The sequence below is a fragment of the Ovis aries genome, chromosome 7 (genome assembly GCF_016772045.2).
Source record: "Ovis aries strain OAR_USU_Benz2616 breed Rambouillet chromosome 7, ARS-UI_Ramb_v3.0, whole genome shotgun sequence".
In the NCBI taxonomy this organism is placed as follows: Eukaryota; Metazoa; Chordata; class Mammalia; order Artiodactyla; family Bovidae; genus Ovis; species Ovis aries.
In genome coordinates this window covers 59764403-59780307 of record NC_056060.1, presented here as the reverse complement: position 1 = coordinate 59780307, position 15905 = coordinate 59764403, and the positions used below count along the sequence as shown (strand labels likewise).

The following is a 15905-nucleotide window of genomic DNA, read 5'->3' as shown; positions in this document are numbered from 1 at the left end:
GGAAATTGAAAAATAAAAATCTTATCTGCATGTTGCCTTTAGGTATATATAACCAGACCTTCCCTGGTGGCTCAGATGGTAAAGCGTCTGTCCACAATGCGGGAGTCCTGGGTTTAATCCCTGGGTCCGCTGGAGAAGGAAATGGTAATCCACTCCAGTACTATTGCCTGGATAATTCCATGGACAGAGGAGCCTGGCAGGCTACAGTCCATGGGGTCGCAAAGAGTCAGACACGACTGAGCGACTTCACTTTAACCAGACCTTCACAAAGTAAATTTCCATTAAGATTATAATTAAAAAACTTTGAAGTTCAAGTTTGCTTCCTATGTTTCTGGAAATAATGATTTCCAAGATGAGAAAGTGGAGATTTTGATAGCCAGATACCAATGATATTGTATTGTATATATACAGTTAAATATATTGTATACTGTAGATAAATCCATCAGGCACTGTACTAGGAACTTGAAGTGTATCCTCTCATTCAATCTTAGGAAACTCAGAGAGGTGAATATTACAACCTCATTTTACAAGTGAGGAAACTGAGGCTCAGCCAGGTCAAGCCAGAGATTTCTGCCTAGTAGGTGATGGAGCCAGAATCTGACCCCAGGCATGTCTGTAACCACACTTCCAAGCCTCCCTGAAAACACAGCCAACGGTTATTAGAGTTCATTGAAAATGACTCCTTGGTCCTTCAAATATAATCCCACAAGCAATACCACTCTACCCAGCTACCCACAACCAGGCTCAAATAGGAAACGGTGTGAAGTAATTATAACGTATACCCCAGCCACTAGCTCTGGGTTTTTATGACTGAACTGCCAAATCACTCCTAGCCAACTCTTCAGGAAATGTGCAGACACTTTCTCAGATTCCAGCTAAAACATCAACTATGTGGCCCTGGGGAGGACAGAGCTCACAGGGTGGTAATGGGATATAAAATTTGCAAACTTGAGGTCAGTGGCCTCAACTCTGGGGAGGGAGGCAGCAGTAGTCCACGAAAGATTAAAAACTAGGTGTCGACTTGACGGTTGCATCTCAAGTCCTTCCCGGAAAGGTACTTGCTCATGTCGCCTTGGACATTAACCCCAACAGTAAAGGGGGAAATACAGTTCACACGTAGTTCTGCCTAGAGTCACTGGAAGAAGATAATAGTATCAACAGGCTTGAGACAGGGTGTTCATTCTGAGAATTCAGCATTAGGTCCAATTCAAACACAGCTGATGCTCAATAAATCGTTGTCACTTGGAGTAGGCAAGTGTTCTACAAAATTGGTGGGATAGATGATACTGAAGAATTTAAGATTGTTTTTTTCTTCTTCACAGGCACACTTATCTCACGGAATCTAAATGTATAAATTGGTAGTGTCGGTAGTTGAATCAAGATAAGTTGCAAGATACAAGTTACATGATAAGCGTCTGAACTTATAGACCTAGAATTGCCAGGGTTCATCCCAGGACTAATTGCTAATTATCAGTGTGAGTGTGGAGATGGGAGGATTACACCCATGAGACTCCCAGAGGAGCCTCCCATTTCTCTTTCTCCCACCCCCTTACTAGCAACCACCTCCCTTAAAAAGCCCCACCCCACTCAACCCCACCTAATCTGGAGGCTTTCACTGACAACAGGGTAGGACTGGGGAGCTAAAACCCCAGTGTCCAGCCTGCCATTAAGGCTGCCCACAGACTGATCGCACTGTCTGAGGCCAAATAAACAACAACAGGAAAAATGTCCATGCCCACGCAATGCAGGAATTTTGCTTATTTGCAGTACAGTTGAGGACTTACAGATAACAGTCACCCTCTCCAGGGTATGAAGACAAACAAGAAGCATAATCTCCTACGCAACAACATCAATTTTCATTTGTGTGTACTCGGTTATGTCTGATTCTCTGAAACCCCATGGGTTGTAGCCTGTCAGGCTCCTCTGTCCATGGGATTTTACAGGTAAGAATATTGACGTGGGTTGTCATTCCCTTCTTCAAGGGATCTTCCCAACCCAGAAATCAAACCCAAGTCTCCTGCATTTCCTGCACTGGCAGGAGGATTCTTTACCACTAGCACCATCTGGGAAGCCCAACAACATACTTCTACTTAAATCCCCTTTTCCTATGGTGTGACTCAGCTTCCATACCTATGAAGTTAAGAAGAAAAAATGAGTACCCTGAACACTTTTAATGAACCTTCTCTGGGCCTCAGTTTAAGCATCGATAAATTTCAAAAGTTGGTCCCACTATAAATATTTTGTAATGTTTTTGTTTTGTTAATGTAATGGATGGACTGATAATGGAATAAAATCTGAATCATGAAAAAAAATCAACAAATAAAAGAGTCTTTAAAAGCTACTCAGCGAAGGTACCAACCTATTAGGGTCTGATTATATGATATTATAAATTAGCAGTGAATGGGCAGCAGAAATGGCAGACAATGAACCATTATCCATGAGGTAAGGGAGATGTGCCGAGCAACATGGCACCATATATATAGGTTCATAATAAATGATAGATTAACCTGCTTTTCCACTACATTCCTTTGAATGTTTTTACAGGAATGTTTTCTGACATCCAAGTGTCTTTCTTTAGTGTCCTGACTCCCCTCCAAAGCCCTCAGTCTCCTGAAGAGCCTGGTACCAGTGTTGCCAGGAGTCGTCATCAGGATCTGTTAGACGCCGGCACCTGCTCTGTCTAGCCCAGATCCACTGGCTGATGAACTCCACTATAGAACTTTCTTTGAACTCTCTTCTCTGGCCTCCCTCAATCCTTCTCCTTCCCTCTCCTAACAAAAACATTATCCCTGGTTTTCTTTTTGAACACCCCAAGACCCTCAAGTTAAAAATGAACATTTTATTAAGAATTTCTTTTTCTTAATGTTTTAACCCTTATTTGATCTTTATCATCCCTATTTTATCGGTAGGTAGTTCAGCTTACAAAGTTACAAGAAGAAAAAGAAGATGAGGTGACAATGAAAAGGAAAGGAGGGGGAGATTATGATGAGAAAGAAGGCAAAGAGGAAGAGCATGGAGGCAAAGGAGAAGAAACAGAAAAACAAAACAAAAACCTGTCTGTCTCTGGAATATATTTATTAACAGAGACACTACTATGCTTCAGTTCAAAACCGCGAACTTGACAGCAGACATAATGAGTCCATAGGGCCGACATAAATCCTATGTCCCAACACCAACATCACAGAATGGTTGTACTATATTTGGACTTAGATGTGTTTGGATACTTATATTTGAATGTAAGTATGACTGATGGTCTAGGAATTCACAACCCTTCAAAACACTGAACCAAATCACTTGTCTAATGGAGCAGTTCCCCCACTCTGGGCCTGCTTGCCGTCTGGAATACATCTTTGGCTGGGAATGGCAGAGATAGTGAATTTTCCTCTCTCCCTTCCCCTCAGAGGGGACTGAATAAATAGACTCAGTGATAACTTCAGCAACAACAACAAAAAAAAACCACTTGAGAAAGTGGTAAAGTCATAGGAACTTAAGACCAAGATTTGACATAATAGAGTTTTGGATCCATAATCCAAACTTCACTGTATTCCTAATCCAATTTTATTCTATGAACAATGTAGCTTTTCCACTAATGAAAAAAAAAAAAACAAAAAAAGAGTTCAGCTCACTATCATATCAGTTCTATTGACAACTGTACATCTATTTCTTTAATTATAATCCCAGATTCCAGAAAAAAAGTGTTTCTGAGGTAAATAACACCAACAGATATATAAAAGGGAGCTATTAACAGAAATTTAAAGTAAAATTCCATATAGAAGGAAGATAAAACATATTAGATACCTAAATTAACAAAATTAAGTGATTGTGCATTAAATTTGTCCTTGAGCTTCTTAGAGGCTAAATTCCCCCTCCCCTTCTGCGGGGAGGGGGAATTAGGAGTTTCATAACTTGCCAGATTTTTAGGAACTATAGTCTTATTCCTGGAATTTGCAAATTCTTTAAATGCAGAACTGTGGCCAAAGTTAAGACCAAAGCCCTTAACATTAACCTAAAAGATCACAGAGATACTAATGTAGCATTCTGAGGTGGCAGGAAACAAAATACAATGAAGCAGCCAGGATGGGAAACAAAGTCAATCAGACTAGATCAAGTTAGAATTGAAACATCTGATTAGACTTCTCACAAACCCACTGCCTCACTGTGGTAGCTGCTCTCCAAAGATTTTGCCCCTTAATTCCTCCTCTCCTTGTAGACACAGGCTGCCCCTCGCCTCCATCAAGAGGCAGAGCTTCTTAGCCCACGCCCTTGAATCTGAGCAAGGTCTGTGACTTGCATAGAATTTCAGACAAGACTGTCTGAAGAAAGTCTGGTAGCTTCCACTTTTGTTTTCTTGGTATCCTCAGCTGCCTTGTACAAAGTCTGGCGATGCTGCTGGATGGTCCACGGGGAAAGGGAGACAATCTGAGACTATATGGAAGAGAACCAAGAAACCCAGCCAACCCTGATAACATATGAACTCATTCAGGCCCTTCCAGCCAGCTTTTAGCCATTCATCTCTGTCTGTGGTCAACTGGTGGGGTTAAAACATGTGACCAGCGATGAAGAGGCTATTGTTCACCATCCAGCCCCAACAGACACTTAACCTGAACAAAATCTGGTAGCTGCACCTGGGGCTCAGTTTCCCCATTTGCAAAAACACACTCAGTGGCCTATCCCCAGGGGCCGGCCCAGGCAAAAGATCACATAGGAGAGAGCTTTGAAATCTGGAAGGCTCCCAGCAGAGTCAGACAAGTGGCTCTTTGCTTCTTTTATCCCTTCCTCTGTCCATCCATTTAGCTCAACCACACCAAAGTAAACAGGACTACAGGCACCAGTCCACGATCACAGAACCAGAAACACACGTGGAGAAGTCATCTTACGCATTTCAGACCCGACAGACATTGTGGGAAGCAGAGACAAGACTCCCCACTGCGTCCTGTCCAAATTCCTGGCCTGCAGGATCATAAGAAATAATAAAATTGTTGTTGTTTTAAGCCACTAAGTTTGGGTAATAGGTTACATAGCAATAAGATAACCAAAACACAAATAAAATAGCTTATTTCCTTATAGTAAGGAGACTAGGAATAACTCTCTCTTTAGTTTCTCATTAATAATGTTACAATGTTTTTATATGCAATAAGTTTCAGTGTACATGGAGGTACATGTACATTGGAAGCTTCCTCGCCTTTGCCTCTCATAACCAAATGGTCAAGTACTGCTCATGTTGCCGCTTGAGCCTCCTCATCACCACCACCACATCTCCCCGGCCACTGTTGCTCTGACCATCACGCACTCTCACCAGGACTCCTATACTAGCCTTCCAAGTCTCCCTGCCTCTAGTCTCCTTACTCGCTTTATCATATACCTTTTACATCTCGGCCAGAGTGGCTAAGATCTGATCATCTTCCCATCTTAGAATCCTGTATTACGTCGCCATCCTCAGCTTTCACAATCAGACAGTATACCATCATGTGTCCTTTAGACCCGCTCCCACTCTGGCCTACAGACAGGCATACATGGTGGCACACTGCACACTTACAGGGGGCTCCACTTTCATAGGCTACACTTTGAACCATGCCCGCAAAGACATGTAGCACAAACCCTGAGTCATGAGTGCAAACCCTGCCCATTGTATTCAGTGTCCCTCAATCACCAGAATATTATATACTTTCTGTTTCATGCCTTTTTCACTCAAATTTTTCCTTATTTCTCTCCTGTACTTCCTCCAGGCTCTAATATATATATATAATGTACCTTACCCAGTTAGTCAATTAAAATTGGCCAACCATTCAAAAATTACCTATTGCATACTTAGTATGTGCCCGGTTTCTAGATATCCCTAGTGATAAAACAAACGAAAACTCAGCCTTCAGTAAGTTTTCTGTCCTACTAAGGACTCATTTTTTACACGGACCAGAGGTTAGCAAACTTCTTCGGAAAAGGGCGAAAGGGGAGATAATTCCGTTTTGCCGAGCCCTGCCGTCTTTGCCACGACTGCTCTCACTCTGCCAGTGAGAAAGCATAGTAACACACAAGCAAGTGGGCGTGGCTGCACTCAATACAGTTTATTTCAAAACAGGCAGCACGTTCCATCGTTTGCTGATTCCTGACAGTCATCCACTGCCGAGTCACTTCTGAATAAACCCATTCCCACCACGATACTTCGCTTGTCATGGGAGTGCGTCTGCCTTCGATAAACGCTGAGCCTTTCTCCACAGCAATGGCAGACGATTCTTGGGAAATGAAGGTGTCACGAATGTGGAAGAAAGGAAGAAACTTATCAGGTATAGGCTTTATTGTAATTGAGAATCATCAAAATACAATGGTTAAGGAGCACTGACCAGGAAGCCAGATTTCCCAGCTCCATCTCTTACTAGTTTATGTCCCTGAAGGACTAACTAAAATCACTGAAAAACTGTATCCCTCAGTTTCCTCATCTGTTAAATGGACATGTATGTATAATTGTGTATTAAATGAGTAATACATGAACAATGCAATAGTGAACAATATGCCAGAGCTTGCTATCCTTTATCATTATTGCTGCAATTTAATGTAAAAAATTATACTATATTAATGACTCTGAGCTTACAGGCAACCAAGGTGAAAAATGACATGAAAGAATTAAATAACTCATCATACTGATGAAAACTTAAGAGACATACGAGTTTCCCCTGGAAAGAGAAACACCTCGTGCACGTTTATCCTGAGAGAAGTTTCTCACATGGGACATGAGAGCAAGAGATTCTGAATGACATAATGAGGAATGTCTCCAGTTCAGAACCATGGGCAATGCAGATGAAGGATGCCTGTGATGGTTACCTGACATCCTCAATAAAAGTTCAAGATATAATACTAAAATGCATGTGCTACCCAGAGAATCCACCGTTCAGACATGCTATAAGCCCCTCTGTGTTTTATTAGTCTTTGCAGAAATATCAAAGCTTCCTGTTTGACAAAATATTATATTACTACATTATTAATTATACCTGGGATTTGTGAACTAGCATGAAGGAATATTAGGAATTTTAAGTGGAATTTTACCAATGTCTTAGTTCTGCATTTTTGTCCAGAGGAATGAAAACCAAAACCATAACTAAAATTAATGGAGAAAGAAAATTTAATATTAAGAATTTGTCTTTAAAACTTAACCTCTGCATACCTCAGCTCTCGCAGCTGTAGAGGGGAGGTGATGAAAGGACTGGCCCTACACAGATGGGGTGAGCACTGAATGTGCTGTCATATGCAGAACACTGAGAACCATGCCTGGCACATAAAAGTCATCGTAACGTCACTACCACTGCTACAGATGTTATTGTTATTTACTTTTACTTCCTCCTAGACCCCATGCCTTTTCCTACTTTTCTGCTGCCTCCCAATTTTTTTTTAATGCATCTTATTCTCCTAGGAAATATTCAACTCCTCCAGGCTGTGGGCAGTATGTCTCCAGCATACCACAAAGCTAAATTCAAGGTAGCGTTCGATCAAGACTTTTTGAATTAATGAACTCTTTCAATCCCAGCTTCAACAAGTTAGTGTTAGAATGCTCATTTCTTGCCACTGATGATTTTACAATCTAATGGGAAAGTCAAGCTTAACAAACTTAAAATATTAAACTCCCATGTGTCTGCTACTTAACTCAGCCCTCATCAGATTTTTCATTTCAGCTTTCTTTAAAAATTTCATGAAACAAAATCCTGTTTCTAGAATAGGCCTATTTGTTGGGTTTCTAGATGCAAAGAAATTGTTGATACAGTTTATTTCTATTTTAAGAAAACATCTATTTTCACCTTGGAAATTAAGGCTAAAATTCACAAATTGGTTAGGCTTATTGTTGGTTTATTGTAGGAAAAAGCAAACAAACTATGTCTGAGGATCCTAATACCAAGTTTTATGTCTCAAATGTTACAAAATGAATCCCAGAAATAAATACTTTGTCTCCCGTCTTGTTTAAAATGTGGAATTGCTGAAACCTTTTATTTAAAAATATCCCTCTTTTTTCATGGTGTCGCAATACTTTAGCTTAATCTATTCAATAAATGAAAGGACAAACCATACCACTGCAGGATTTTTGCCTCATATTTAGTTATTAGCCTATCTGACTTTGGATGAAGTCTTAAAATCCTCTTTATAAAGTAAAATGGATTTTATGAAGTCTGCAGAATTTTTCTGTGTGCCCTGTTAAAGTTCTTTATTTTAATAACAGATTTCTGTGTAATTAATCCCTCAGAGTTTGCCGTCACATAATCTATCCTGTGTACGAATGGTTCCGCGTGTATTTTTTTGGTAATAAAACCCCTGGAAAAAAAATTAACAAATAAACAAAGACCAAAGGAATCAGGCACAAGGGATTGTGTGAAATACAACCAGTCTTATATACTTATAAACCAGGCAATACGGCAAAAGTGCAACAATCCATCTTATCAGAGATTTGGGAAAAGGGGGTTTTACTCTCAAAAATTTTTCCCTTTGATGGGAGGCTATAATATTTCCTTATCTGGGAGCTAAAGCAATAAAGCAAACATAAATGGTGCATCAGTTCAGTCACTCAGTCGTGTCTGACTCTTTGTGACCCCATGAATTGCAGCACACCAGGCCTCCCTGTCCATCATCAACTGCCAGAGATCACTCAAACTCATGTCCATCGAGTCAGTGATGCCATCCAGCCATCTCATCCTCTTTCGTCCCCTTCTCCTCCTGCCCTCAATCCCTCCCAGCATCAGAGTCTTTTGCAATGAGTCAACTCTTCGCATGAGGTAGCCAAAGTACTGGAGTTTCAGCTTTAGCATCAGTCCTTCCAAAGAACACCCAGGGCTAATCTCCTTTAGGATAGACTGGTTAGACTATTGCTATTCAAGTAGAGCTATGTTTTTTTAAAATTAGATTGTCTTGCACACTTTTTGCCTAATCACAGAAGTTAAGAATTTAGCTGAGCAAATTCTTGTGACCTGAAATTCAAACGATAAAGCTAGGATTTTATTATGTCTCATAAAGTCATTTCGCACATGTTAAGCTGTGCCCAGGCAAACAAAAATTATTATACATTTATTACTTGAAAACACTTTTAAAACTTGCAAAACCCTCATTTCAAAATAGAGAGAAATGCAGTTTTTGCAGAGTGAATAGGGACCACACTCATTCCATTAAAAAAAAAAAGGATTTCCTGTAAAAACAGAAATTGGCGATTTACTCTAAGAAAACACAGTGAAAGCTGGGAAGAAACTTGAGGATCCTTAAATTTCCACTGTGGAACAACTTCTGCTGCCCAGTGGGAAGAGAGAGAGAGAGAAAAAAAAAAAAACAACACCTGCAACAGGATGGGAGGAGAGAAGGACAAGCTAGGACTATATACCCAAAGAGGGGAAAACCATGCAGGTCCCTAGACAGGGACTCAAGGAAGCTGACAGGAAAGTACTACATATCCCAAGAAGAATACCCAGGCAAATTCTGCGGTCACCTGTCACATCAGAGAAAGACAAGAAGACAGTAACTTGTAGGAGAGCCCAGACCAATGGGTGGCAGACACTGATGAGCTTAAAGCACCTTTTAAACAGAGGAAATATTAGTGAGGTGCTGAAAGTTGCTGCCACCAACTGGGCATCAAGCAGACTTGGGGATTTCAGATCACTTTCATTTCATAAACTGTACATCAAAATGGCAAACAGGTTTCGCTATAGTCAAAGAGGTTGATTTTGAAGCTGCTAATATTTTAACTAGCCAAAATAGGAGTTTTAAGCAATAACTGGAAAAATGGAACACACGACTGCTCTTCCTGATGATGTATACAGCATGGCATGGTTAAAGACTTATTCATGTGAGATTGTAATCCAATAAGCAGAGAGAATACATTTTAAAAGCTATTCAAATTTAAGAACAGAGTTGGCATTCATTTCAAACCTATGGGAAGACTTTTGATAAACAGCAATTATATTTTCCTTCATCAGTTTATACTACACATAAATGTTCACATGGGCACCAACATGCAGGTAGAAGAATGTTGGTAAGAGCAAAAACTTTAATATAATCTAAAGAGCCATCATTAGGAAACTGTTCCAGCCACATTATGGGATTCTGTACAAGAGAACATATGAGGTAGATTCCTATGAGTTGATAGAAGGATGCAGTAAAGATATACAAAAGTAAGACAGGTTGGGAACAGTATTTATAGTACATTCCAGACATTAAAAAGGATATACACACATATCTAAGTGAGTTTATATATATATGTGCATATATTATATTTGTACATGTATTATACTGTTTCTAGAAAAATACATAAGAAAAGTCTTTGAGAGGTAGGCAAGAAATATTTTTAATTGTATATCCTTTTGAAGTTTAATTTTTTACTTCAAATATGTATATATATATAATGCATACATTATATGCATATAACATTATAAATAACAGACTTATAAAAATAAAAACCTTTATATTATAAAGGTTCATTATTATAGTATGTTAATATAAAGTTATGCTACAAAGGTTAATTATAATTATTTGCTAAATTTTTCATATATATGCAAAATCTCAGCAACTACATACTAACTAAACACAGAGAAGTGTTTCTTTATAAACTTAAAAAAAAAATGTAAAACCAAAAAAAACTAAGTGTTGGTGTGAGTAAAAGCATGGACATCCTGTGAAGCAACAAAGCAAGGCTTAGTTTCTGTTTTCACATTGAGTCAGTGCCTCCCGAGGAAACAGGCTGGTTGGTGATAGCCCAGAGAGATGAGACAAATGTCTGGCCAGGCCTAATGTCTCCCTGCAGACCTTCATCCACAGAATTAAACCCCCTACTTCCTATCTCTGCCTAGGAGCAATGCTGTCAAGCTTAGCTTCTAAGCTTATATATATATAGTATATATATATATATACTATATATATATATATATATATATATATATAGCAGAAATATATTTTTTAAAGGAAAAATGCTAGACTAAATCAGGTCCTTTCAAGAATGGATGAAAATCAGAGTTTCAGTTCATTTACCGAACTTGCCATGGGCCATGCACACAGGGCAAAAAATATCTGCTGTCTGATCAGTATCAGGCTTAATATGATAAGCAAATTTCCTTTCCAACACTTGTTGGAATCCTTGATTTATTTTCCACAAAGACCAGGATGGGACTAAGTTAATCATAACTGTTTCCTGGGGTCAGGAAATCCTGCATATTTCACCAAGGTCTAAGTGCTTAGCTCTGACCATTGTGTTGCCCCAGATCTAGACCAGCACTCAAAAACACATTTGTTCAGTTTACTGGACTTTTTTTTTTCTGTACCTGAGCCATACAGACACAAATTTCACTGCATACATATAATTAAAACAACCCATAACAAAAAAGAATATGTGAAAGGTTCAGCCACATATCCAAGTGGACACCATCATTTGATCACTCAGGGCCATGTGGTCAAACTACACAACTATTCAAAAAAGAACAACAATGGTCCGTAGTGACTTAAATGGGAAGGAAATCTAAAAGAGAGTGGATATATGTATACGTATAACTGATTCACCTTACTGTACGACAGAACTGACATGAGATTGTAAAGCAACGATATCCCAATTAAACAAAAAATTTTTTAAATATTAAAAGAGCAACAAATGAACAGAAACCTCTGTGTATTTACTCTCTGGATTCATTACAGAATCCTCCAAAGAGACAAAATGGGTCATTTAGAATCCATCCTGCTGCTTCTATAGAGTCTTGAATTTAAACACTCTCAGAGATACTGCTCTTTCAATCTGAACAATTTTAAGGGAAGGGCACTCCCACCCTTCTTTGATTCAGGAAACTGACAATATTTATGCAGTCAACCCGCCTAATTTAAATACTTTCTGCTGAAACATTTTCTGTAATAGGGGCATTAGAAGACTGGCGAAGTGTTCAACTACATGTGCGTAACACACACACACACACGACTGGTTAAAAACGCTCATTCAAAGCCTTTCACAGCAGCATTACTGCCCCCATGAAATAAGGAGCTTCTTAAAACCGCAAAACAAGTTCTCAGAAACACTTGCCCTGCTCTGCTTCCAGTGTAGACATCTAAAGGAAAAAGTCCCTAATTTTAATAAGCGCACCTTCAAGGAGAACCAACTATTAGCTATGTGTCTCCTCTGAACGGCTGTCCTTGGAATCCCTTTCTTTCCTTGCTCCCCTACAAACAGAGCATCTACTAAGATGCCCACCATGCAATTGCTTTCCCTACACACAACCGGAATTGGTATGAAGGGAAAGGATGGGCTGCCCCTCTTTTCAGTCGCAGCTCCTCCCCTTCTTCCTCAAAGAACCTCCTCGCCTCCCCAAATCAGCCTCGACAATGGCCCAGGATTCCTTTTAGCCTTGACCTCTAACTCTGGGGCAGAAATCCGTAAAGAGTAGAAGCAAGGTGGTTTGGCCAGGAACTGCAGCGAGGACTGGGTAACCCTTGCATCTCTGAGGTGCTCCCAGGAAGTCTTATCAAGGATCCTTCTACTGTCGAGAATCGACCCTGTCAGTTCCTCTGGATCTTGATACTCGGGAAAAGAGGAAGGGGACACCCACACCAAAGCAGCTGGCCCGATCCATTACCCTTTAAGCGCGTCGTGTCCTCCGCCGCCTCTTCTCTTGGCCCGGTTGGCTCTGGTTTCCTTCACGTTCCCAGCCTCCAAATTGGTATCCGCCCCATGGCTCGTGTAGGACGCTAAGAGCACGGTAAATCCCAGGGCGACCTCCAGCAGCCCCCCTCGCCGCATGATGCCGAGCGGCCGCCGGCTCCCGCCGCCTCTCGCCGCGCCCCGGGCTGTGTCCGCGGCCGCCGCTGCGCCCTGGAGCGCGCCGCGCCGCCGGGGTCCCGCTCTCCCGCCGCCCGTCCCCCGGGCCGGGCTCCTCCCGCCTTCTCCAGGCGCTGCTCCCACTTCAGGCGGCCCCTGCCAGCTGCAACAGACAAATCGCCGAGGCGGGGGGAGAAATTCAGGGCATCAGGATGCTGAAGCCTCAGGGTCCCCATTCCCGAGCCCAATCCGCGCACCGCCTGCGCGTGGCGCACTTTGGGTAAGTGAAGACCGTTTGCTCCACAGCTGGCTGAAAAGCCCCAGGCCCCCGGCAGCATCGGTTCCAGCCAACCCCTTGGCCTCCCGGGCGCCGCCTGAAAAAAGCCCTGCAAAAGTCCCTGTGTCCTGAGCAGATCTAAACCCCCGGACGAGCTCGCTGGGTGTATTTTTTACTAGCACGAATTGTGCGCAATGCGCGCTCTGACGCCCCAGCTTCCCAGTCTGTCCTCTCCGCCAAGCCGCCGGGCTGGAAGCCCGCCGCGCCATCCCCGGCCGGCTCCGGGCACTGCCACCACCCCTCAACATCTGACGCCGAGCCCGGCACCAGGAGCCCCGGGCCAGGAAGCTGTCAGGCAGGGGAGGGCCAGCGCCAGCTCTGGACGTTCCGGGACAGCCCCTCACCCCAGTCCCTGTCTCTGCCCTCGGCGCGGCGCAAACGCAAAAGCCTCCGTGGCTGGAGCCCCAGCCGCGGCGGCCGCCCGATCCCTTTGGGGACCCTGGCTGCACCCACTGGAGAAGCGGCGGATCCGGCTCCCAAGGCGGCGGCGGCGGCTGTTCCTCGGTCTTGGCCGCGGCAGCCGCTGCCCCACTCCGCCCGCAGCTGTCCCAGCTGTGGCCGCCTGTCTGCCTGCGGCACCCACAGTCTCTGCCGCCGCTCCTGCGGCCCCCTCCTTTCCCCACCTCTTCAAGTATCGTCTGCGCAGCGGTTTCTCGCGAGAGAAATACTTCTAAAAAAAAAGAAAGAAAAAGAAAATGACACCCCCTCCTACATCCCCCTCATCACCACTCCACCCCTCGGCCCCATCCATCCTCCCTTTCCACTCCCCTTTGCCAGCCACCGCCTCGGCGCGGGGGCCTCTCTCGCTCGCAGGACTGGCGCAATGGGAGGAGGCAGAGGTGATCCGGTCCTGCCCAGCCTAGGATTTAGCGTTTTGGGGTGAGGAGTTAAGGGAACGGGAAAAAGTCGAGTAGCGGTTTCACCCGCTGCACGGCTGGGAGATCTAGACCCGAGATTAGCCTCTCCCGTGATCTGGGAAGCCCGGCCGGCGCGTGAAGCTGTGCCACCTGTACCAAGAATGCGCGCTGGAGAGGGCAACTCGGAGGCCCCAGCGCGAAAGGAGACCCATCTCGGTCTCCCCGGTGGCCGCCTCACTGCGCCTCTGGGGCCGGGCACCGAGCAGAGGCCGACACCCGGGCAGGGCAAGTCAGGGGGTCCCCCCGCTGTGGACTCAGGGGCTGATGTGCAGGCGAGGGAGGAGGCATGGTTCTGAGCTTCAGTTCAAGTCACCCAGGCTGAACCCAAGATGCCTCAAGAGTCTGAGTGGGATTCCCACCCAGAGGCCTGTGGATGTTGGAACCTGGGATTTGGGGTGGAGGCAGTGAAGGGACGGATCTCGGGCCCAGCCCACAACTAATCCTAGGCTTCCCGTGGAGGACCCTCTTGCGCCTCCCCAGACATTCCTATTCTCTCTCTCTTATATACACGCAAACACACACACACACCTGCCTCTCCAGGATAAACACGACAGGGTGACTTTGAAGAATACAGCATTTATGATATCCTTCTATAGGCAAGGCCCCATGTTGCCTGCACCCTGTAAGGGTATAGTAGGGCAGGAAATCGCAATCGATTTCCCTAGGGGAAAGGGGCCCTAGGCACTGAAACTGGAGACCCCCAGAAAATCCCCCATGTAGTAGCCACCAGCTGTCAAGACAGAAATAAGAGTTCAGCACAAACTAACAGAAATCCTGTTGAAAGGGGTTTTCCTTACCAGCAATTATTTGTGCCCAGGCAATAGAGTATAGGGACCTGGGCAAGTTATTTAACTTCTTTTCACTTGCAAGATGGCAAGAGTAATGTTGGCTGCACAGGGTTATAATGGTGATGATGAGTCTGCTGAAGTGTCATAACACCATGGTCTCAAAGATGAAAACATGAAGCCTATTTAAAGTCATAGCCCTATAAAAATCCTCTGAGCAGATTCATGACTTGAAGCCTTGATCACACACCCAAGACTGAGTAAAGGCAAGCCTCTGTTCAGGATGCATTTACTGGACACCAACTGTGTACCAGCTGGTGCATGGTTGAACCAAGTTCCTGGGTAAGCAAGGCAGAAATGTTTCTCCCCTCACAGAGAAGTCTACAGGGAAAGGCAGATGCGAAACAAATGATGACTCAACTTTTAAATGCCAAGAGGAAGAAGTCCTGGTTATTCGGAGGACATATAATAGGAGTACTTGACCTAGGCTGTGGCTGATCAGCGAAGGTTTTTTTAAGGAAGTGATGTTTAACTTAAATCCAAGCACATGACTAAACTTCAATTAGGGTAGTAGTTCTCAACCCAGGCTATACAGTAGAATGACCTGGCAACCTGCAAAAAATCAGACACCAGGACTCAACCCCTGGAGATTCTGATTTACATAGTTTGGAATGGAGCCATAACATAGGCATTTTTAAAAGCTCCCCCAGGTAGGAAGAGGTAAGGGTGGGATTCAGAGTGGGAAAAAAAGTCTAGGCAGAGGGACCATGGCTCAAGAGAAACAGTTAGACTGGAGATCTACGGAGGCCCTGTCCTGCCCACCAGTTTTCTGGACTGTTCTGCACCCTCTGGGGAATCCAGAAACTGCCTGTTTTCTCTATACTCCAGCAGCATGTGAGACACTCTGCTCTCAGAGTACTCTGCTCAGTGATGTGTTGGACAGCAGCAGCTGAACATAGGGCTTTTCTAAGGTTTGTGCTCACGGAGCAAAGAGCAAACCCTGGTGCCCTGCAAGTCTGAACATTCCAGCATTTCAGAACATTTGTATTACCTCCTACCCTATCCCTAAATTGCTTTCCAGGGTTTCACCTCTAAAGGAGAGATTTAGATTAAAT

At 43.5% G+C, this 15905-nt stretch overlaps 1 protein-coding gene across 2 annotated transcripts in view; it reads right to left on the bottom strand.

The window, feature by feature from the left end:
* The window catches only part of FBN1 (fibrillin 1), a 277248-nt gene extending 263558 nt beyond the window's left edge, over nucleotides 1-13690 (bottom strand). For both annotated transcript variants that reach the window (XM_012181624.4, XM_060418056.1), the window contains exons 1-2: nucleotides 13542-13690; nucleotides 12570-12914 (exon numbers count right to left, since the gene is read on the bottom strand). In XM_012181624.4, the coding sequence (XP_012037014.1) occupies nucleotides 12570-12733 (164 nt within the window). In that variant the 5' untranslated portion in view covers nucleotides 12734-12914; nucleotides 13542-13690. The remainder of the gene's footprint in view (nucleotides 1-12569; nucleotides 12915-13541) is intronic.
* Nucleotides 13691-15905: the final 2215 nt, after the last annotated feature.